The sequence below is a fragment of the Panthera tigris genome, chromosome F3 (assembly GCF_018350195.1).
Source record: "Panthera tigris isolate Pti1 chromosome F3, P.tigris_Pti1_mat1.1, whole genome shotgun sequence".
In the NCBI taxonomy this organism is placed as follows: Eukaryota; Metazoa; Chordata; class Mammalia; order Carnivora; family Felidae; genus Panthera; species Panthera tigris.
Genome location: NC_056678.1, coordinates 44,536,098 through 44,554,424, shown reverse-complemented (window position 1 = coordinate 44,554,424; position 18,327 = coordinate 44,536,098). Strand labels below are relative to the sequence as shown.

Below are 18,327 nucleotides of genomic sequence, written 5' to 3'. Positions count from 1 at the left end.
GCTACAGGCCAAAGGCCTCAGGTTTCGACCATGAACCTGACTAGGGTTGTCAAGAATTTCCAGAGATTCACGTATATGAAAGCGTTTCACTAATTGGAAAGAGCCATGTAAAAGCATTAAGAATATTAATACTTTCAAGTCAGACATTGAGAGGCATGAACTTTGAAAGGAATCTGAACACCCACAAACCAGAAACAATGATGGTTTTTAAGAAGGCGGCTACAAGGCAGGCTGACTAAGGAGGCACACCCCTCATAAAACCAGGCTGGGGTAGGGTTGGGGCCGCAGCCTCAGAAGCCCTTTAGGGCACATGCAAGCAGGTGGTTTAAAGGGAGGCAAAAGCCACAGGATAGACAAGGTCCCACACAGTCCATTTAGAGTTCACTGGATTCAACCCGTTCTGACCGAAAGGCAAAACCCAGAACTCTGGTCAGAGACAAACGGGACAACAGTGGCCAAAAATTAGACATTAGAATTAGCTGTTCATTTTACAGAAAGGGAAGCTGAGGTCTACAGGGTTTAAGTGACCCAAGATACCTTTCACCACCGTTGTAGGAACGAACCTAAACCAGAACTCAAGTTTCATTCCCAGACTTGTCTCCTATCATTTAACAGCTGGCACTCGGGGAGGATATGGGCAGTGTAGCCTTATGGTCAGCCTAAAGCAGCAAGAAGCAAGGTTCGCTAACAGAGGACTAGTCTGTGCTACAAGCGAGCGCTTAAAAGTACGAGATACCATGCTAAATGATTCTCATATCCTATCTCGCTGACTCCTCATGACTACCTTGGGAAACATATACTCTTTCAGACATGTCCTATAACTCGCCCAAGGTGAGCAAGTGACCGAACTGAGATTTTAAACCTGAGTCCCTTCAACTCAAAAACTTGTGCTCTTAGCCACCAGACCAAAAGAGCAATTTTCTTTTTTATCTTGGCGTCTGTAAGAGAAGACCAGCAGCTCTTCCAGTCTCGTGTAACACAGCAAAAACTGGAATTCTGACTAAAGGCTTCTACCTAGTAGGGGAGCAGAGCCAACCTAGAAACCCGGGTCCTTTGTCTCCAATCTCTAAGCTCTTCCACGAAGAACCCTGGTTCTAGAATGGAAGCTCCACAAGGGAGGGAGGGGTCTTTGTCTTGCCCACTGCTGTATCACCAGTCCCTAGAACACACAAAAGGCACTCAATAAATAGCTGATAAAGAAAGGAATGGAGTCAGGCTGCCAGGGTTTGGCTGTGTGACCTTGGGAAGGTTTCTTACCCTCTCTAAGCCTGTTTCTTCATGCAGTGAATGGAGGGTGAAATAGTATCTACTTCCCAGGTTGATGTGAGAATTAAACAAGACAATTCATATATAAAGCACTTGGCATAGGCTAGAACATCATGAGCTCCCAAAATGTAATCTATTATTATTCGTATTGCTACTAGTATCCATTGACAGATTTTGGCTTAAGGATTTCTTTTTTCCTACTCTGGTCAGATGACGTCTCATAGCAAATAGGAATAGAATAAAATACAGAATTGGAACTCAGTAACCTGCTTCTGGTTTCAGAACTACCACCACCTAGCTGTGTGACCTTGGACAAGCCTCTTAATTTCTCTGTACTCTCCTCAGCTATAAAATGAGGGACTAAATCATTTAAATCAGCTTTTTATCAGGCACCTTCTCCGAGTAAGACGTCATGCTCAGCCACCTATAAAATTCTATGATCCTGAAGGGTGTCAATGGAAAATATCAGAGCAAAGCAAAACAGTCTCCTGCTTGCGGCAAGGTTGATGAGAAACCCCAAATAGCCAACTGCATTACATCATCCCAATGAGCAATGTTTGTAAATACACAAGTGTTTAATTTTGAGACACTCGTGAGAAATCTTTCACCAATAGGAATCCACAGACAAGGTTCTATTAACACCTATCAGCCCTGAACCTTTCAAAAAAATGAACATGCAAAATCACTTTGCACCTTAGTCAAATGGCGTGCTTCTGGAGAGAAATCGGGAAAGTCAAAGTTATTAACACTCCCTATGGCAACAGTTAAGAATAGGATGTGTAAAAAAACTGAATGACATATCTGGTTAAAATGGCAAGGGGGATTCCAGGAACAGAATACAGTGCATCTGGACAGGACACGGAGGCCAGTGGCTTATTGTTTACAAAAACAGGCCCAGATTATGAACAGTGACAAGAGGCCAAGACCTCAATTATAACTCACGACCACACCTCTCCCAATCCCTGTTCAACTGAAGCTATCAATCAATCAATTCTCCCATCTCTGTAATAAACCCACCAATATTTGCAGCCCAGTGGATAGAAGGTCCCTCAGGGCACCTCCAGAAATGACCAAGCTGATGACATTAAAAAGACCCTACAGGCAAAATGGGGACTTCAAACTACATTCCAACCTTCCAGGAGATAAGGCAGCAGCCCATTTCAAGCTCTACACTATTCCCACCGGAGGCAATCATTAGAAGGGAGACATGGCCCTTCCCAAGTCCTCTATGATAGGAAAAGGTCTCCTTGCATTGGTGCAGGGAAAGAAGGAGGGGCCCCTCCCTCTGTACTCTGAAACAAAGGAAAACCCAGAGCTCCAACCATGTGGTGTAACATTCAAGGCCACCCACCTCTCCCACTCCCCAGCTGAAGTCTCAATGGACTAGAGCACATGGCTCTTTCCAGTGAATGGCCAGGAAGGGACAGTGCCTTGCACAAACACATCCTGGGGCTCTTTAGCAGGCAGGAACCCCTCTTATGGGAATGACTGGTTAAAAAAAGGTTATCTGAGAAGAGGCTCTGATTCATGTGCCAAGTCAGGTAGTCAACCAGATGTGCAGACAGGGTCACTTGGTTTCTCCAGGTCCACATTTTGCTTTACCCTCCACATCTTTGCAGAGGGAAGTGGGCCTTTAAAAGCATGCATTCTGGAGCAGAGGGTGACAACACAGAAGGGTTAAACAATTATGTCTTCCCATGCTCCAGAACCAGCACCACCCAGCAACCCTAACATCTCAACTCCATTCATGCTTAGGTGAGGGCGGAGACGGGATGTGAAATGACCTTATTCTTTCTGTTCTCTGATCTCTGATTGAATGCAGGGCAACCAGAGACCAGGTAGGTACAAGGTGCACCCAAGGTGGCTACAGACTTTCTGTGTCCGATGCCACAGCAAATGTCACCTTTTGATATAGTGCAGCAGAAAAAAAACCCCGCCTCCCCAGGGGCTCCCCAAATGGTATACCTCCTCAAGGTTGCCTTTCTCTACCAGGACTCTTCAACCTCTGAAATAAATTCCCAAACACCTGTCAGATTTCAGTTGTCCTTCAAGGAAACCTGGCCCAGACACCCAGAGGCAAACTGCCGCCTTTCTCTCTCCAAGAACCTCCTGCCCCTCCCCCATCCCATCTAGCCTGGGGGAAAAGGCTGCCAAAATAAGGGCCAGCCCTTCAGGAACAAACCTAAAGCCCACTCTGAAAATTCCTTTCCAGAGCCCTTGGCCCCTGGCACAGCCCATCCCTCGGAGGCTCAAACCCACCTATGAAACCACCTCTGGGCTCAGCCTGCCCCCACCTGCTCCACCCAAAGAAATGAACATCCTGCAAATCAGGGTGGAAATACATGTCTCAATGGTCCACGGAGCATATGCATTGTGCTATTTTTCAAAGCCCTTACCTTTGACCTGAGTATCGTACTCTGCTATGATCTCCTTATCCTTTTTGAATTTGGCCGGAGACGTCATGTTTTCCTTCTTTCTTCCAAATTCAAATTGTGAATTGATAGATCCACGGGAAAAATCCAACCACCGAAATCAATACCTCCAAGACCGCTTCTCCCAAGGGCAGAAGGGGCCCCCCGCGGTGGTCTCCAGCGCTCCGGGGAGCGCGGGCTGCGGGCTGGGCAGAAGGCTACGGCGGGCACATGCAGACGGTGGGCGCTGGGGCCGGGCGCGGCGGCGGCTGGTTCCTGTGCTAGAGCCGGAGCCGCAGCCTCAGCATTAGCCGGGAGAACTGCAGCGCCCGGAGGTTGGCCTGGGGTCTGACATCAACGACACAGGCAGGGAGTGGAAGTCCTTCCGCACAACATGGTGTGGGGGGTGCGGGGGTGTGGACGCGCCCAGCTGTGTCCCCGGGAGGGAGTGGGTGCGTAAAAGGGTGCCGGGGGAGGGCTGGGCGTGCTTCGCGGTTTTTTGTTGCACAGGCTCGAAGATGCTGCAAATCAAATCCCAAACGGGAGCCGCAGCAGCGCAGACTGGATCGGAAGTCGTTTGCTCCGGTTCACTTGCCTGTAAATGCAGGGAAAAGGGGAGGGGGCGATCAGCCCCGGCGCAGATCCTAATCGCGGCGGGGGTGGGGTAGGGGATGTCGTTCCAAGCCCGGCCTGGGCCCATTCATCTCGGCCAAACGCCGCCCGGCCCACAGAGCCCGGCGCGGCGAGGTGCGGAGGAAGGAAGCTCCCTCCGGATTTTGTTTTAAGGCTGGAAGAAAACACTTTGGAGCAGCCGCCTGCGCGGGCTTCGGGTGGGGACTGCGGCGGGAACGCGGGGCTCCGGGCGGGGACTGCGGCACCTCGGCGGCCTCCGAGCCCCGCCAGCGCTGGGCAGCGGCCAGCCGAAGGGAGCACTCTCGGCAGTGGCTCCGACGCGGCCCCTGACCCCCGGCTGGGGCAACTCCCAGGACATCAAAAGGGATCAAAGCCAGGGAGGGACAAGCCACCCGGGCACAACTTTTCTTCCCCTCCCGCCCCTCCTCCCAGTTGTTTTGTTTTTGGTTACTAGCTTCTCTTGGCAGCAAAATGTTGAGGGGGGGTGAGACCTGCAGGAAAAAGCCTGCTCCGCACGGGGCACATCCAGGAAAACAATGTGGTCGGCAAAAGCAGGAAACGGGTTAGAGGCGAGGGTCGGAGTCGGGAAAACCCAGGGGCGGGGGGCGGAAGGCAGCCGCCGCCTCCCCCAAGTCACGGACGAGAGTAACTCTTAAATGACACCCCCAATATTTTTTGTCACCCATGCCCAGAGATGCCAGATACCAGACCCAGACCCAGGCTCGGTTGCGGGGGGGGGGGGGGGGGGGGGGGGGGGGTGGGGCGAGGGGGGTCGGGAGGGACGGGAGGGTCGCAGTCCAGACCCTTCGCACCAGGGGGTGCCTGAGGAAATCCCGCCCTGGCCAAGGTCCGGGCGGCGGGAGGGAAGCAGCGGGAGCGCAGAGTTGGGAGTCTTGCTCCCCACCGTGCCACACCGGCGACCCTCCCTCCTAGGTCGCCCCTTTCCTTCTCCGTGTCAGGGGAGGGGAGGTGCTCCGCTGGTGTCTCCCACTTCCCGCGCCGGGAGGAAGAGGGAGCCCAGGCGGCGTGGTGGTTCAGGCGGGCAGGAAGCGGGGAGGGGGGTGTGAGGTGGGGTCCAGAGGCTGCATGGGAGCCGGGGATAGATGACTGAAGCTTCTGCACACGTTTGGGAGGCGGGGAGAGGGCAAAGGGAGGATTACCTCGGGGAGGGGTGGGGGGTGGTGAGGCGGCTACCGTGGCCACGATGTTACATGGAACGGAAGGATGTTAGCAACTTGGGGACCTGCTATGGGTCTAGGGAGTGCGTGAAAGGCACCATTCCAGGAGGGCAGGGGGCTGGAACAGGGAAAAAGCCCCGGAAGCAGTGCGGAACAATCATCCTTCTGGGTCCTGGGCTGTAACCCGGCTGTCTGCCAGGGCTTGGAGACAGGGGAAGAGGACAGCCGATGGTTACGGGTGATGCCAACGACGGTTGCCCAAAGGTGGACCAAGCCTGCCCGTGTGCAGAGGACTTGGGGAGGGGGCTGAGGACTTGGGGAGGGGGCTGGGTGCCTGCTGCACAGCGGCAGAGTCCCAGGGCAGAGCCCGAGACTGTGCGGTGAAGGGCAGTGAGAGATGCAGTCTTGAGAAGTATTATGGGCTGTACTGGAAGATTTGGAGAGGGTCGAGGGGGAGGGCGTCTGAGTGATTCCGGGCGGCACGGCTAGGCGATGCCGCAAGCAGCATCCGCGCCCTCTCCTTCCCGCCCCAGCCCGGGTTTGTTCAGTCAGGGCTCCAGCCCGGCGGCCGGGAAGAGGAAAGGGGAGAGGGAAGGAGCCTTTACCTGGCTCTGACGCGACGGGTCTCAGGTCCCCAGCTTCGCTTCCCACTCAGAGATCTCCTCCCCTCTTCCCCGCCACCCGCTTCTACGCAGATCGGTCCCCCTAGTCCCCTGAGGAGCCTCCGCCAACTCCGCAGGACCCCGCCGGGAAGCAGAGCCCACCCCCTTACCAATCACCGCCCGTTTTCTATCGACCGATGGGGCCTGTAGCCAATAGGAATAGCTGATCTCGAGAGGTCTGGAATGAGGAGGAGGAGCTTGAGAAACTTTGGAGGTGTGACTAGCACCACCGAGGCGTGGTCATAGAGCAAGCTCCTCCCAGGGTTGCCGAGCCCAGAAGTAGAATTAATGGGCGGGGTTAAAATGGAACCAACAGCCAAACACAAACTCTTGAGAGAAGGCACTACCAATTGGACCGGGGTAGAGAGGAGGGGCGTTGCGGAGAATTTTAGCCAGTAGAGAGTAGAGACCAGTAGGGACTGTAGAAAGTCTTCCAATAAGAAGCGTGAAGGGAGTGCCTTGCCTCTTTCACTGGGGCGGGAGTAGGGTTTGCCCAAGCCCCCCGGTGCCGGCCAATGGGAGCGGAGGCGGAGCCAAACTCGGCCAACCAGAAAGCCGAGCTCATCTCGGCACCGTTACTGAGGCGGGGCGTACGGTCTCCAGGCCACTAAGATCTCAGCGGGGGAAGGCTCCCGAGCCTTCCAATGCGGGACGCGGGCGAACTCCGGTTCTCCCAATCGGTGCGCTGCGCCTGCAATTCAAACTGACAGCCGGTTGGAAAGGCAGAGAGAGCGGAAGAGGGAGCAAAACGCGACGCGTTCGCTGACAGAGACCCCCAGGGCCGACTGAACCCCAAAAGCGACCTCTGCCCCGTCCCATCAACACCATCGCGCGCTCCGGAGCGGCCGCTCCGGAGGAGACCTAAGGGGACAGCGGGGGGCACGAGGGAGAGCTGAGGGACCGGGACCAAGAGAAACGGCGCGAGGTCCAGCCAGCACGCTGAGGGCTGGGGGCTGCCAGGAGAGAAGTGAAGCGGGGGCCTAGCAGCGAGCAGAGCGGAGGAGGGAGGGTCCTGGGAGGACTGAGGAGAACCCGGGTTCGTCCGGGTGGGAAAAGCTGAGGGGATTTCTGGATCCTGGGAAGAGGAGAAAGATTTCCAAAGAGGAGGCGTGGGTCGGGACGCGTGGCCGGCGATCAGAGGGCGAGGAATTGGAGCGCTCCGAGGGAGGGGCTTAGGAGAGGAGCTTTCACGGAGGGACTCTGCAGGAGAAAGCTAAGGGAATTGCTACAGGGGCGGGAGCCGAAGAGTAGAGGAGCCTTTTTGACGCGTGGCTGGGGAGTCTGTAGAGAAGTTCCCAGGCCTTTTGTAGCTCGCCGCCTCCCCACTTCAAATCCCCCTGCCTTCCCCGAAAGTTAAAAGGAAAGCCACATTTGCTGCTTCGCCCTGTTCCTACTCAATAAATATCACTTTCACCCTCCCACGGGAAAACAGGAAAGAACTCATTTCCTCCCCAGTTTTAGGGCTTAGAAAAGGTCGAGGCCTCGCAATTTGATTTTTGGCCTGGGGGAATCCAACTAGGAAAGGTACTGCTCTTGTTTCCTTTTTCAAAACCCCGCACCGCATCCTTCCCGGGACGCCATGTCTACCAGCAGTTGTAGTTTCGAGGACCGGTGCGTGTCCATCCTGTGTTGCAAATTCTGTAAACAAGTGCTCAGCTCTAGGGGAATGAAGGCTGTTTTGCTGGCTGATACTGAAATAGACCTTTTCTCTACAGACATCCCTCCTACCAAGTAAGTCTTGCTAGTGGCGGGCAACGGTAGCCTTTAACTAAATGGGAAAAGTGTATGGTTTGGACCTCTGGGAGTCAACAAGGAGGTTATCATTTTGGTGTTCCAGCCACTCCCAACAGTCTGATGATCCCCTTGGAGTATAACTAAGTGGGCAGACTGTCTGGACAAAGTCTGTGGTTTAGCCAGAGTGGTCAGTCCTGATGTAATGTTTCTGGTTCAATTATAGTCATGTGACCACATCCCTTAAGTTGGATCCCCTGGCGCTGTGCCCCGCCCAACCATCCTAACTCACTGGATCAAATCCACGACCTAGACCCTAGACTCTAGGTAAATTCAGGCAAGGTTCTCTGTACTGTTAGAAGAGTTAAGTTTTTCATTTTTATCCATAAAGTTTTAGGCCAAAAATATTCATAATTTGCTGCCATTATTTGCAATTTGCCAGGCTGAATCAGATCCATTGTCCAGGTAATTCAGTGTTCTTTTCTCAACAATCTCTCTCTTAATGAGAGAGAAATAGATTTTTAGGCGATGAAATAGACCTAGCCCTAAAACAATCCTTGTCAACTATTTCAGATACCACGCATTTGTTTGCATCATTAAATCATCTTAAATTCTGTTTTCAGACACGTAAGAATTTGCTACCTATTTGGAAAAAGTAGCCATTTTATTTTACTCAAATGTACCTTTTTCTAGCTCCAAGAGGTACTTTCTCTTCCATAGGCAGCATATTTATGCCCTTATGTAATTTTCAAGATTTAGGCTAACAATCATAATACTTTAAAATGAACTTTGTGATGATAGAAACTTCAACATTTTGGAAATATACTCAAAAGCTATGAACTCCTCCTTTCTTGAAACCTTTTCTGAAATGGTTTAAGTGTAGAGATGCCTACTGGCAAAGCAAATGGCTCTCATCTATTGCAAAGATATTTGGGTTAATATTTTAAGTACTTCTGTATGTGTGTGTGCACCTGTGTGTTACAAAAAAAAAAGCACTAGACAATAAATCTAGAACCTACTATTTCACAGGTTCTATGATTTTTTTTGTCTAAAGCTTTTTCTTACTAGTAGTACACACAGATGCACACATGCAGACAAATTTAAAAAAATTTTTTAATATGTATTTGTTTTTGAGAGACAGAGCAAGCACAAGTTGGGGAGGGGCAAAGAGAGAGAGAGAGAGAGGGAGACACAGAAAATGAGGCAGGCTCCAGGCTCTGAGCTGTCAGCACAGAGCCCGTTGTGGGGCTCGAACCCACGAACCAGGAGATCATGACCAGAGCCAAAGTTGGACCCTCAACCGACCGAGCCACCCAGATGCCCCTAAAATATTAACCCATTCATCTTTGCAATAGATGTGGTAAGCAATAAGATGAGGGCTCAGATATTGAATTGTTAGAGGTTAGACCAGAGTCTACATTAGAACCAGGTTTTTCTTATTGTCTCTTCTTCTTTATAGGGGTTGTAATAGTAATGGATTAGCGTGCTAAGATATGTATGAATTAATGAACACATAAGATTATTTAAGTGGAATTTTGTCATATTTATGGTAAGCTCAGAAGTATTAACTGACTCTTACAAAATATACTATCATTCTGCTTTAGAGTCTCTTTCAGCTCTTTGGGTCTACAAAATTCATGCTAAATCACAACCAAAAATACAAGGATATGGAAAAATCGGAACCCTGTGCACTATTGGTAGGAATATAAAGTGGTGCTGCTGCTATGGAAAATAGCATCGAATTTCCTAAATAAATTGAGAATAGAATTACCATATGATCCAGGAATCCCACTTCTGGGTGTATATATGTATCTGAGTATGTGTTTATATTTGGATATATACCCAGAAGAATTCAGTGCAAGATTTAAAAGATCTATTTGCACACCCGTGTTCTTAGCAGCATTCTTCACAATAACCTTGGTTAACCTTGGTCACTGTGAAGAATGCTGCTAGGAAGCAATGCAAATGTTCATTAACAAAATGTGGTATATGCATACAATAAACTATTACTCAGCCTTGTAAAGGAAGGCTATCCTGCCATATGCTACAATAGTGAGGGGCCTTGAGAACATTATGCTAAATGAAATAAGGCAGTCACAAAAAGACAAATACTATATGCTTTCACTTATACGTGCTATATACAATGGTCAAATTCATACTAACAGAAAGTAGATGGTGGTTGCCAAGGGCTGAGGGAAGAGGGAAATGGGGAGCTGTTTGATGGACATAGAGTTTCAGTTTTGTGATACGAATAAGGTCTGGAGATTCATTGCACAACAATGTGAATACACTTAAGACTTCTGAACCGTACACTTAAAATGACTAATTTAGTAAATTTTATGTTATATGTGTTTTTACAATAATTTTTTAAAAAGTACCTTTGACTATTTCTGCACATTTCCTTCTCCAGTGCAGTGGACTTCATTGGAAGATGCTATTTCACTGAAATCTGCAAATGTAAACTGAAAGACATCGCATGTTTAAAATGGTAATTTGTGGCAAGATTCTAGATGGCCCTGCATTTGGAAGATGGATGTTAACACCACAGCACAGAGAAAGGTTCAGTGGGCTGCATCGAGCACTGGTTATAACCCATGCAGTGAGCCATTGCGAAACCATTTGTTACTTCGAGTTATTTTTTGAAAGGGTCTTGTGTCACATTTGTATATGATTTTATAATTTTTCAAAGCACCTTGACAAATATCTGCTTTAATTTTCAGAAAAAGTCAATGTAGTTTGGGAAGATAAAACAGAGTTACAATCGTAAAAATCAGGTTTGAGCCCTGGCCCTACTCTTACTCTAAATGTGATCTTGAGTAAATTCCTTAAGCCTCTAAATCCCTGGACCTCTGTTTCCTTGTTTAATTTATAGCTTAAGAAGATAGAAACAATCTTCTAACTTAAGAAGATAGAAATTTAAATATCTTTTGTGTTTACTTTATAGAGTGTTGTGAAGATTAAATTAATTACGAATGTTAAAAGGCTTGATAGACTATAAATTACAACACAGATGAAAACTATTACTATTATCTTTTGAGAGGTAGACAGACTTGAGTATTATTTGTCCCAATTTAGAGAGAAGAAATTTGAGATTTTTTTTAACATTTAAATGGGGTTTGGATTATAAATTATAATCCAAATAATTTAAATTCTTATGTGCTAATGATTTAAATTCATTCTTTCATTCATTCAAACCATACATTGAAGTCCTACTATGTGCTAATCATTGCTATAGGGGCTGGAAACACAACAATAAATAAAACAAAGTCACTGGCTTTTGGACATTATATTCTAGTGGGAAGATGATTGGTTAGTAAGATATTTAAATCGATAAGATATTGAATAGGGTGGAAGGTGCTCCAAAGGAAATAATAATAATAATAATAATAATAATAATAATAAATGATAGAGAAAAATAGAGGTTGGGAGAGTAGGTAAGAGCTATTTGAGATAGCATGGTCTGGGATGACCTCTCATGAGAGGGTAACATTGGAGTTAAATCTGAAAGGATGACAAGGAGTGCAAGGGAAAATGTTCTAGGCACAGGGAACAGCTAGTGCAGAGAACCCAAGGCACGAGGAAGCTTAACATGGTCATGGAATAAGAAGATGATGGCCAGCATGGCTGAGACATTGTGAACGTCAAGGGAGAGTAGTGTGAGTAGACTGGAGATGCGGTCAGAATCCAGATAGTCTAGAGGAACGCTGTCCAATAGAAATCTACAAGCCGCATATGTAACTTAAAATCTGCTAAAAAAATCTAAAAATAAAGAAAATCTTCTAATAACCACATTTTAAAAAGTAAGAAGAGACAAGTGAAGTTAATTTAAATTGTATATTTTACTTAACCCATATAACCAAAATATTGTTTCAACATGTAACCAACATAAAAAATTATTAACAAAATATTTTACATTCTATTTTTTATCCTTAGTCTTTGAAATCCAGCATATGTTTTATATTTACAGCACACTTCAGTTCAGTCTAGCTAAACTTCAAGTGCTCAACAGCCACTTTTGGATAGCACAGATCTAGACCTTCATATGAAGGGTTTTTTTTGTTTTGAGTTTTGGCCAATGGGAAGCCACGGAAGGGGCCTTAGCAGGGGAGCAAAATGGTCTGAATGTGTCCCTACTAGAATGTCAGCTCCATGAGAATAAGGACTTTGTCCACTGCTGTATTCCCAGCACCTGGAACAGTACCTGACACATAGTAATAGATGCTCAATAAACATGAATTGAATGAGTAAATGAATGAATGAATACGGATGGTGATTAAAGCCATAGAATTTACTCTTGCAATATAGTCCTACAAATAACTGTCAGTCCTGGTCCAAGAACAACTTGCTTTCATGTGTTTGCCTTTCAAGCAGATTATGATTAGAAGACATATTTTAGGTAGGCTGGTACCTTTTATAGTATTTTTTTATAGGGCCTCACAAAACTGACTGACTCCCACGTCTCCCAGGGTGGGAACAAGCTATAATAAGAATTTTTACAACCCAAGGTATAAGTACATGTTATGATTAAAAAAAAAAAGTACTAGCTAAAACGTTCCCTGTATATTCACTTTATTTAATAATGACCATATAGGAAAAAAAATCTGTGGAAGAGTAAAGTACTTGCAATCAGATGGATAATCTTGAAGACAGTAAAAAACTTTTGCAACTTTCTCTAGAAGCTACGGATTTGCTTTATTTCTGAATTCCTTCAAAAACACTAAAACTAAAATTAGAGCAGCCAGCTTGTGTTTGGTTTACAGGGGCTCATGCTGTCTTCCTACTCCTCCATCTGTTGAGACAGTTTTTAGGTGCTGGCGTAGAACTAGAACATAGAAGAACCCAACTTGCCACAGTCCTGGGGATAGCAAAAACCTTTTATCTGATACATTTTGTCTGTACAGCACCTCAATTCTGGGTGTTCTACAGAACACATCACAACCTTATGGCATGGCGTCTAGAAGCTACCTTCTGAAAGGACAACGTGTAAAGCAGCACTCGCAAGGAAATGGAGAATGTGTTAGTATTTGACAGTAGCACTGTCAAGTTTAACATTACCAGAGTCACTCCCATCCCAAAGATCTAGCAATGGAGGTTGTTAGGAGGAAATGAGGACTCGAGGTGGTCTGTTCATTTACGTTAGCACACGAAAATGTTTATATGGCCAGTTATTACCTGGTATCTGAGTATATTTACTTTTCTTTCTTAGTGGGAACATTGTAGGTTATCATGTGATTGTTCCCTGTTGTTCCTGCCTTCTTTCCTGCAACAATGGACACTTCTGGATGTTTCACAGCCAGGCAGTTTATGATATTAACAGACTAGACGCTACCGGTAAGAAACAATTGACTCGGAAATTCCTCTAACATTTACTTGTCTACCAAAACCTGAGTGAAACTCCCAATTGATTGTTTGAGGATTCTCTCTGAAACCCTCTCACCTGAGTTGAAAGTGTGAAACTTCAGGGCTTTTAACCCAAATATTCAGTTAGGGGAACTACTAGCCAGAATTCCTTGCCATTTCTATTTCATCGTTGTGTATACAAGAGCCTCAGACTTGGCTCTTTTGCTTCTTGGTCTCTTAAAATTAATAGTTGCTCTAAATTGTTGCACTGATACGTATTACAACTCCAGAGAATTTTGGAAGATTTTAGATCTGATGGTCAAGTGTGTGTGTGTGTGTGTGTGTGTGTGTGTGTGTGTGTGTGTAAGAAAGTAGGGAGGGGAGCCTGGGCCAGTAGGACCTGGGAGGGAGGATGACTAGGTAACCTCTGTATTTGGTGATGTTGCTTCAGGAAAAAAAAAAAAAAAAAAAAAAAAAAAGACATTTTGACATCTATATTAATAAATTATGATGGAATTTTATTCAAGGGAAATATTTAATGCCGATACGTTGTACTAGTTATTTAGTAGGAAAATATACAACCAATTCTTTTTTTTTTTTTAACATTGATTTATTTGGGGAGAGAGCAATCAGGGGAGAGGCGGAGAGAGGAAGACAGAATCTGCAGCAGGCTTGCACTGACAGGCTGACCACATAGAGCCCAATGTGGGGCTCGAACTCCCTAACCATGAGATCATGACCTGAACCAAAGTCGGATGCTCTACTGACTGAGCCATCCAGGCACCCCGACAACCACTTCTTAAAGGATGTTTACATAATACATTTTATATTGTCTGCAGCCATTTGGTTTTGTTGTGCACATGTGTTTTCTCTATCTCATACCTACTTACACAACAGACCAGGTTGACTTGTAGTGGGACTTTTTTAGTGGGAACTGAAGTTTGCAGAACTTTAGTTTACGGAACGAATTTAAAGAATTCGACAATCCAACTTGGCACTAACACCCTCAGGTTTTTAAATGTATGTTTTAATCTTCTTCGGAACTTAAAATACATTCCTCTTCTTAAGGATGATTTGTCTTCACAGACGGAAGATCATGAATTGTAAGCTAGGTTCTGAGGGTCTTTAAACCTTCCAATTATGCTTGGGTTTTTATAGACTCTGATTTTTTTTTAATCACCTGGCATTCAATTGTAGCTCTCAACCCATCATTTGGGGGTCTTAATTTCAGACTCTGGGATGTGATGAAGGCCATTTTTGAGGAGAGACTTATCTGAACTCCCCTGAGATACAGGTTCCTAACTTAGGCCTCCAGTTTTATATTTGTGTTGACCATGGACACATTAAAGGAAGTTTCTGCTTTGATACTATTTTTCCTGCTTCATAGAATTCAAAACACAGGGTGGAGATTTTTCCATTTTGATTTACTTTTTAATTATTGGTCAATTTTTCAAAGATAAAAGCCCAGCATTCTTCCATTCACATTGAATCTAATCCATGAGAAACAGATGTATCACAGGATTTCCTTCCTCCCTTCTTAACAGAGAAAGGAAGGTGCTCCTTCTGTCAGATCCAATCTCTTAGTTTATTTTTTCTCCTTTGAACCAATTGTGCCGAACTACTCATGTCTCTGAGTATTCACTCCAAGAATATCAAACTTCTCCTTTGTAACCCTAATATTGTGATTTAAAACGAGACTTTCAAGATGCTTGGTATAAAACAGGGTTTCTCATGATGCTGGGACTGTCCTTGAATCACCTGAATCAGCTGCATCAAAGGAACACATACACAAGCTTTATGAAATTCTAGAATGTTTAGATGGAAAGGGCCCCAAGTCAATGTTCTAGGCTAGGCTGCATGTGTCCACCTGATTTCCCAAAACTTTCCTGAGGACTCTTGAGAAACCTTAGTTCAAATTCTCTGGGATTGGCAAATGCCCTCAAAGGCAAATTGACTTCAGCTCTCCACTTACCTTTATGGTTCTAATTATCCCTTAGATTTTGGCCTAGTAACTCCTTATTATTCCATTAGCTCATCAAAGCCATATTACCGGAAGCAGAATACTGTTCATTCTGGGGAGGGGAGGGGAGGGCAGAGTATTTTTTATTATAAACAATGCAAACACACAAAAAATGCAGAAAACAATATGATAGACTTCTGTATCCACCCCCGCCCCCCAGCATGAAGTAGATGCTAACTTCTTGCCTGATTAGATTCTAGTATCTCGACCAAGAGAGACAGTTGATGGTTTCCACTGTTTCAACAATGCCACAGTGCACCTCCTTGTACATATCTCCTTGAGCACCTGTGCAAAATGGCAGTTAGAGGAAGTGATGAGTGAGGGGCTCTATTTGCTATATATGTATATATTTGCTCTATACGTATTTAATTTACACAACAGAATTCAGAAACAAAAAGAAATGAGCTAAAGCTATACATGTGGATATAGGTAAATCTCAAAAACATGTTGAATGAAAAAAGCAAATTAGAAAAGATACATATAATGCCATACTATAAAAAATTTAAATACATTAAAAAATAATATACATTGTCTGCAGTTGCATACACTCAGAGTAAAGGTAGTTAGAACACCCATGGTGTACTTACTGGTGGTGGTGGAGGCGAGATTGAAACCAAATCTCCAAACCCTGGCTCATTCTCTTCCACCACGTGGCCACACTGACAACCTGATAATGTGAGATTTGCTTTCCTTGTTGGACTCCATTGGCTCCCCTAGAGGTCAATTAATAAATTGTATTTTTTCCCAGTTTAGTACTTTCAAGTTCTATAATACGTGCCCAGAACAAACCATGTCATTATCTTCCATCATGTATCTGTCATGTTCCTACTATATGCCTAGGCTAGATTCTTCAGTATGGAATCTGACTACCCTTTCACTATGAGGCTTTAGATTGTTGTTGTTGTTGTTGTTGTTGTTTTTTTAATGTTTATTTATTTATTTTTGAGAAAGAGAACACAAGCAGGGGAGAGGCAGAGAGAGAGGGAGACACAGAATACAAAGCAGGCCCCAGGCTCTGAGTTGTCAGCGCAGAGCCCCACATGGGTCTCAAACTCATGAACTATGACATCATACCTCAGCTAAAGTCAGACACTTAACCGACTGAGCCGCCCAGACACCCCTAGATTGTTGTTTTGTTTAATGTAATGGCAGCTACAACCTGGATAGCCTCCAGACTAAAACCCACCTGTAAGAAAGGATTGCAGTTCGTATTATAAGTGGCCCTAAAATCTTGTTGTTTTTAATCACAAAAAAGCCACCAGCTACTTTTGTGCCTGTTGAGGAGATGAAGAGACTTATTCAAGCCTTTTTCCTGTACCCTCCAAAGAGACACTTAATCTAAAATAATCTTGTGAGATCTCCATCCTTAAAAATCATTAAAATAGATTTGAAACTTACCAGTGTAGAGCGATTATGGCATAATACAGCTAGAGGCAGAGTTTGAGGAAATGGGCCCTGAGATCCTTCGGAGTTCGAAGATTCTAGAATTCAAGCCCTTACTTCAAAGGGCTTAAGAAATGTTTATGTCTTAGATGAATAATATTAGATGATTTTTATCTATGGTACATTCTTTAATATCTTTTCTCTTTACTGTTAACACTATGGTTCCGTATAAGGATGTTAACATATAAGGTTTTCTATATCATGTTCCGAGTTGTAATAGTAGCTGGCTCTAAGTAATTTTATGATCTTTTCTTTTCAGGTGTCAACTTCCTACTTTGGGGCAACTTGCCAGAGATAGAAGAGAATACAGATGAAGACACATTAGATATCTCAGCAGAGGAGTGCATTCGATGAGTGGGATTATGAGATGTATAATATCCAGACATTTTCCTATTTAAAAGAGAATATTAATGAACTGACTTTAAAAATATTAGCAAGGATATACTACTGATTTCTCCTTTTTTTTGGAAAAAAAAATGAGGCATTTGTTGATTTATTTATTTGCTATCTCAGATGAATTACCTGAATTTAATCTGAGTTATGGTAGTTCTTCTATGGCTTCCTCCTCCTCTTCCTCTCTCCACCCTCCACCTGGTATAGATGTATTCTTAACTTCAGATTGGAGGTTATTTCATGTGTCACTCAACTACCTGGGGGTGAACCATGCATGCAGACGGCAAGCTCAACTGGGAATTAAAGCTTAACAGGAATTTTTTAAAAAACCAAGCTGTTAGGTTTTCATAGGTACTGGTTATCCTGTGTCATACTGGTGAAAAATCCTTAAAATGGAGCAGGACTTTGTGAATCAGCAAATAGAATAAGTTAAAACTTTAAAATATATGGAGAAATTCTCTTAATTCCTCAGCACGATGTTAGATAAACGAATTTTAACAACAAAATTATCAGCATATACTGTTTCCCAACATGATTTATTTATATTCTTCTGAAGTCATGCAGTTATTGTGTTATGAAAGCAGGGCAACTGAACCTCCATATTCTATTCTCTAGGACTTTTTCTGTAACTAGCAAATTTTAAATGAGTATGTATTCTCACTTCCAACCCTTAAATAGAAAAAAAACTAAAGAAGTGTTTTGCTTAAGCCATTGTACATTATAAATAATGTTTTTGTTTTTGTTTTAAGCTGCATTCAGAGCCACACAGGAATAGGAAACTGGGATAGTGTTGGATTGTGGTTTTAGGTATAGCTAAAATCAGTGTATTGCTTAGTAATATCTCAGCTGTAAGCATTTTGTCAATAGCGATACCTAAACACACAGAGTTGTGGTTTTGTAAATAAAGTTTTATGGGGTGCCTGGGTGGCTCAGTCGGTTAAGCGGCCGACTTTGGCTCAGGTCATGATCTCACGGTCCGTGGGTTCAAGCCCCGCGTCGGGCTCTGCGCTGAAAGCTCAGAGCCTGGAACCTGTTTCGGATTCTGTGTCTCTCTCTCTCTGACCCTCCCCCATTCATGCTCTGTCTCTCTCTGTCTCAAAAATAAATAAGTGTTAAAAAAAATAAATAAAAAATAAAGTTTTATTATAAAAATGACCAGCCTGCCTTTAATCTTTTACTGTAACCATGTTTCTTACCCCAAAATGTAAAGGTGTAGAACACAAGAGCTAACATTTATTGAGTGCTAGCTA

General features: G+C 44.7%; 2 protein-coding genes across 10 annotated transcripts in view; one reads left to right on the top strand and one right to left on the bottom strand.

Annotated features, from left to right (window-relative positions):
- Nucleotides 1-6,203, bottom strand: part of SRGAP2 (SLIT-ROBO Rho GTPase activating protein 2) — a 233,044-nt gene extending 226,841 nt beyond the window's left edge. For 4 of the 8 annotated variants that reach the window (XM_015535290.2, XM_015535291.2, XM_042976346.1 and 1 more), the window contains exons 1-2: nucleotides 6,094-6,202; nucleotides 3,663-4,272 (exon numbers count right to left, since the gene is read on the bottom strand). In XM_015535290.2, coding sequence (XP_015390776.1) covers nucleotides 3,663-3,729 — 67 coding nt within the window. In that variant the 5' untranslated portion in view covers nucleotides 3,730-4,272; nucleotides 6,094-6,202. Of the gene's footprint in view, nucleotides 1-3,662; nucleotides 4,273-6,093 lie in introns of all 8 variants that reach the window. The other 4 variants (XM_015535288.2, XM_015535289.2, XM_042976350.1 and 1 more) reach the window with 3 other exon arrangements.
- A 631-nt stretch (nucleotides 6,204-6,834) lies between these two features.
- On the top strand, nucleotides 6,835-18,033 carry FAM72A (family with sequence similarity 72 member A). 2 transcript variants are annotated; one of them, XM_007077151.3, is made up of 4 exons: nucleotides 6,835-7,881; nucleotides 10,292-10,369; nucleotides 13,088-13,212; nucleotides 16,944-18,033. In XM_007077151.3, the coding sequence occupies exons 1-4, from the start codon at nucleotides 7,730-7,732 to the stop codon at nucleotides 17,036-17,038; spliced, it is 450 nt and encodes a 149-aa protein (XP_007077213.1). In that variant the 5' UTR covers nucleotides 6,835-7,729; the 3' UTR covers nucleotides 17,039-18,033. The 2 variants fall into 2 exon arrangements, with proteins under 2 accessions (XP_007077213.1, XP_042832285.1); XM_042976351.1 differs by lacking the exon at nucleotides 13,088-13,212.
- The last annotated feature ends 294 nt before the right edge of the window (nucleotides 18,034-18,327 follow it).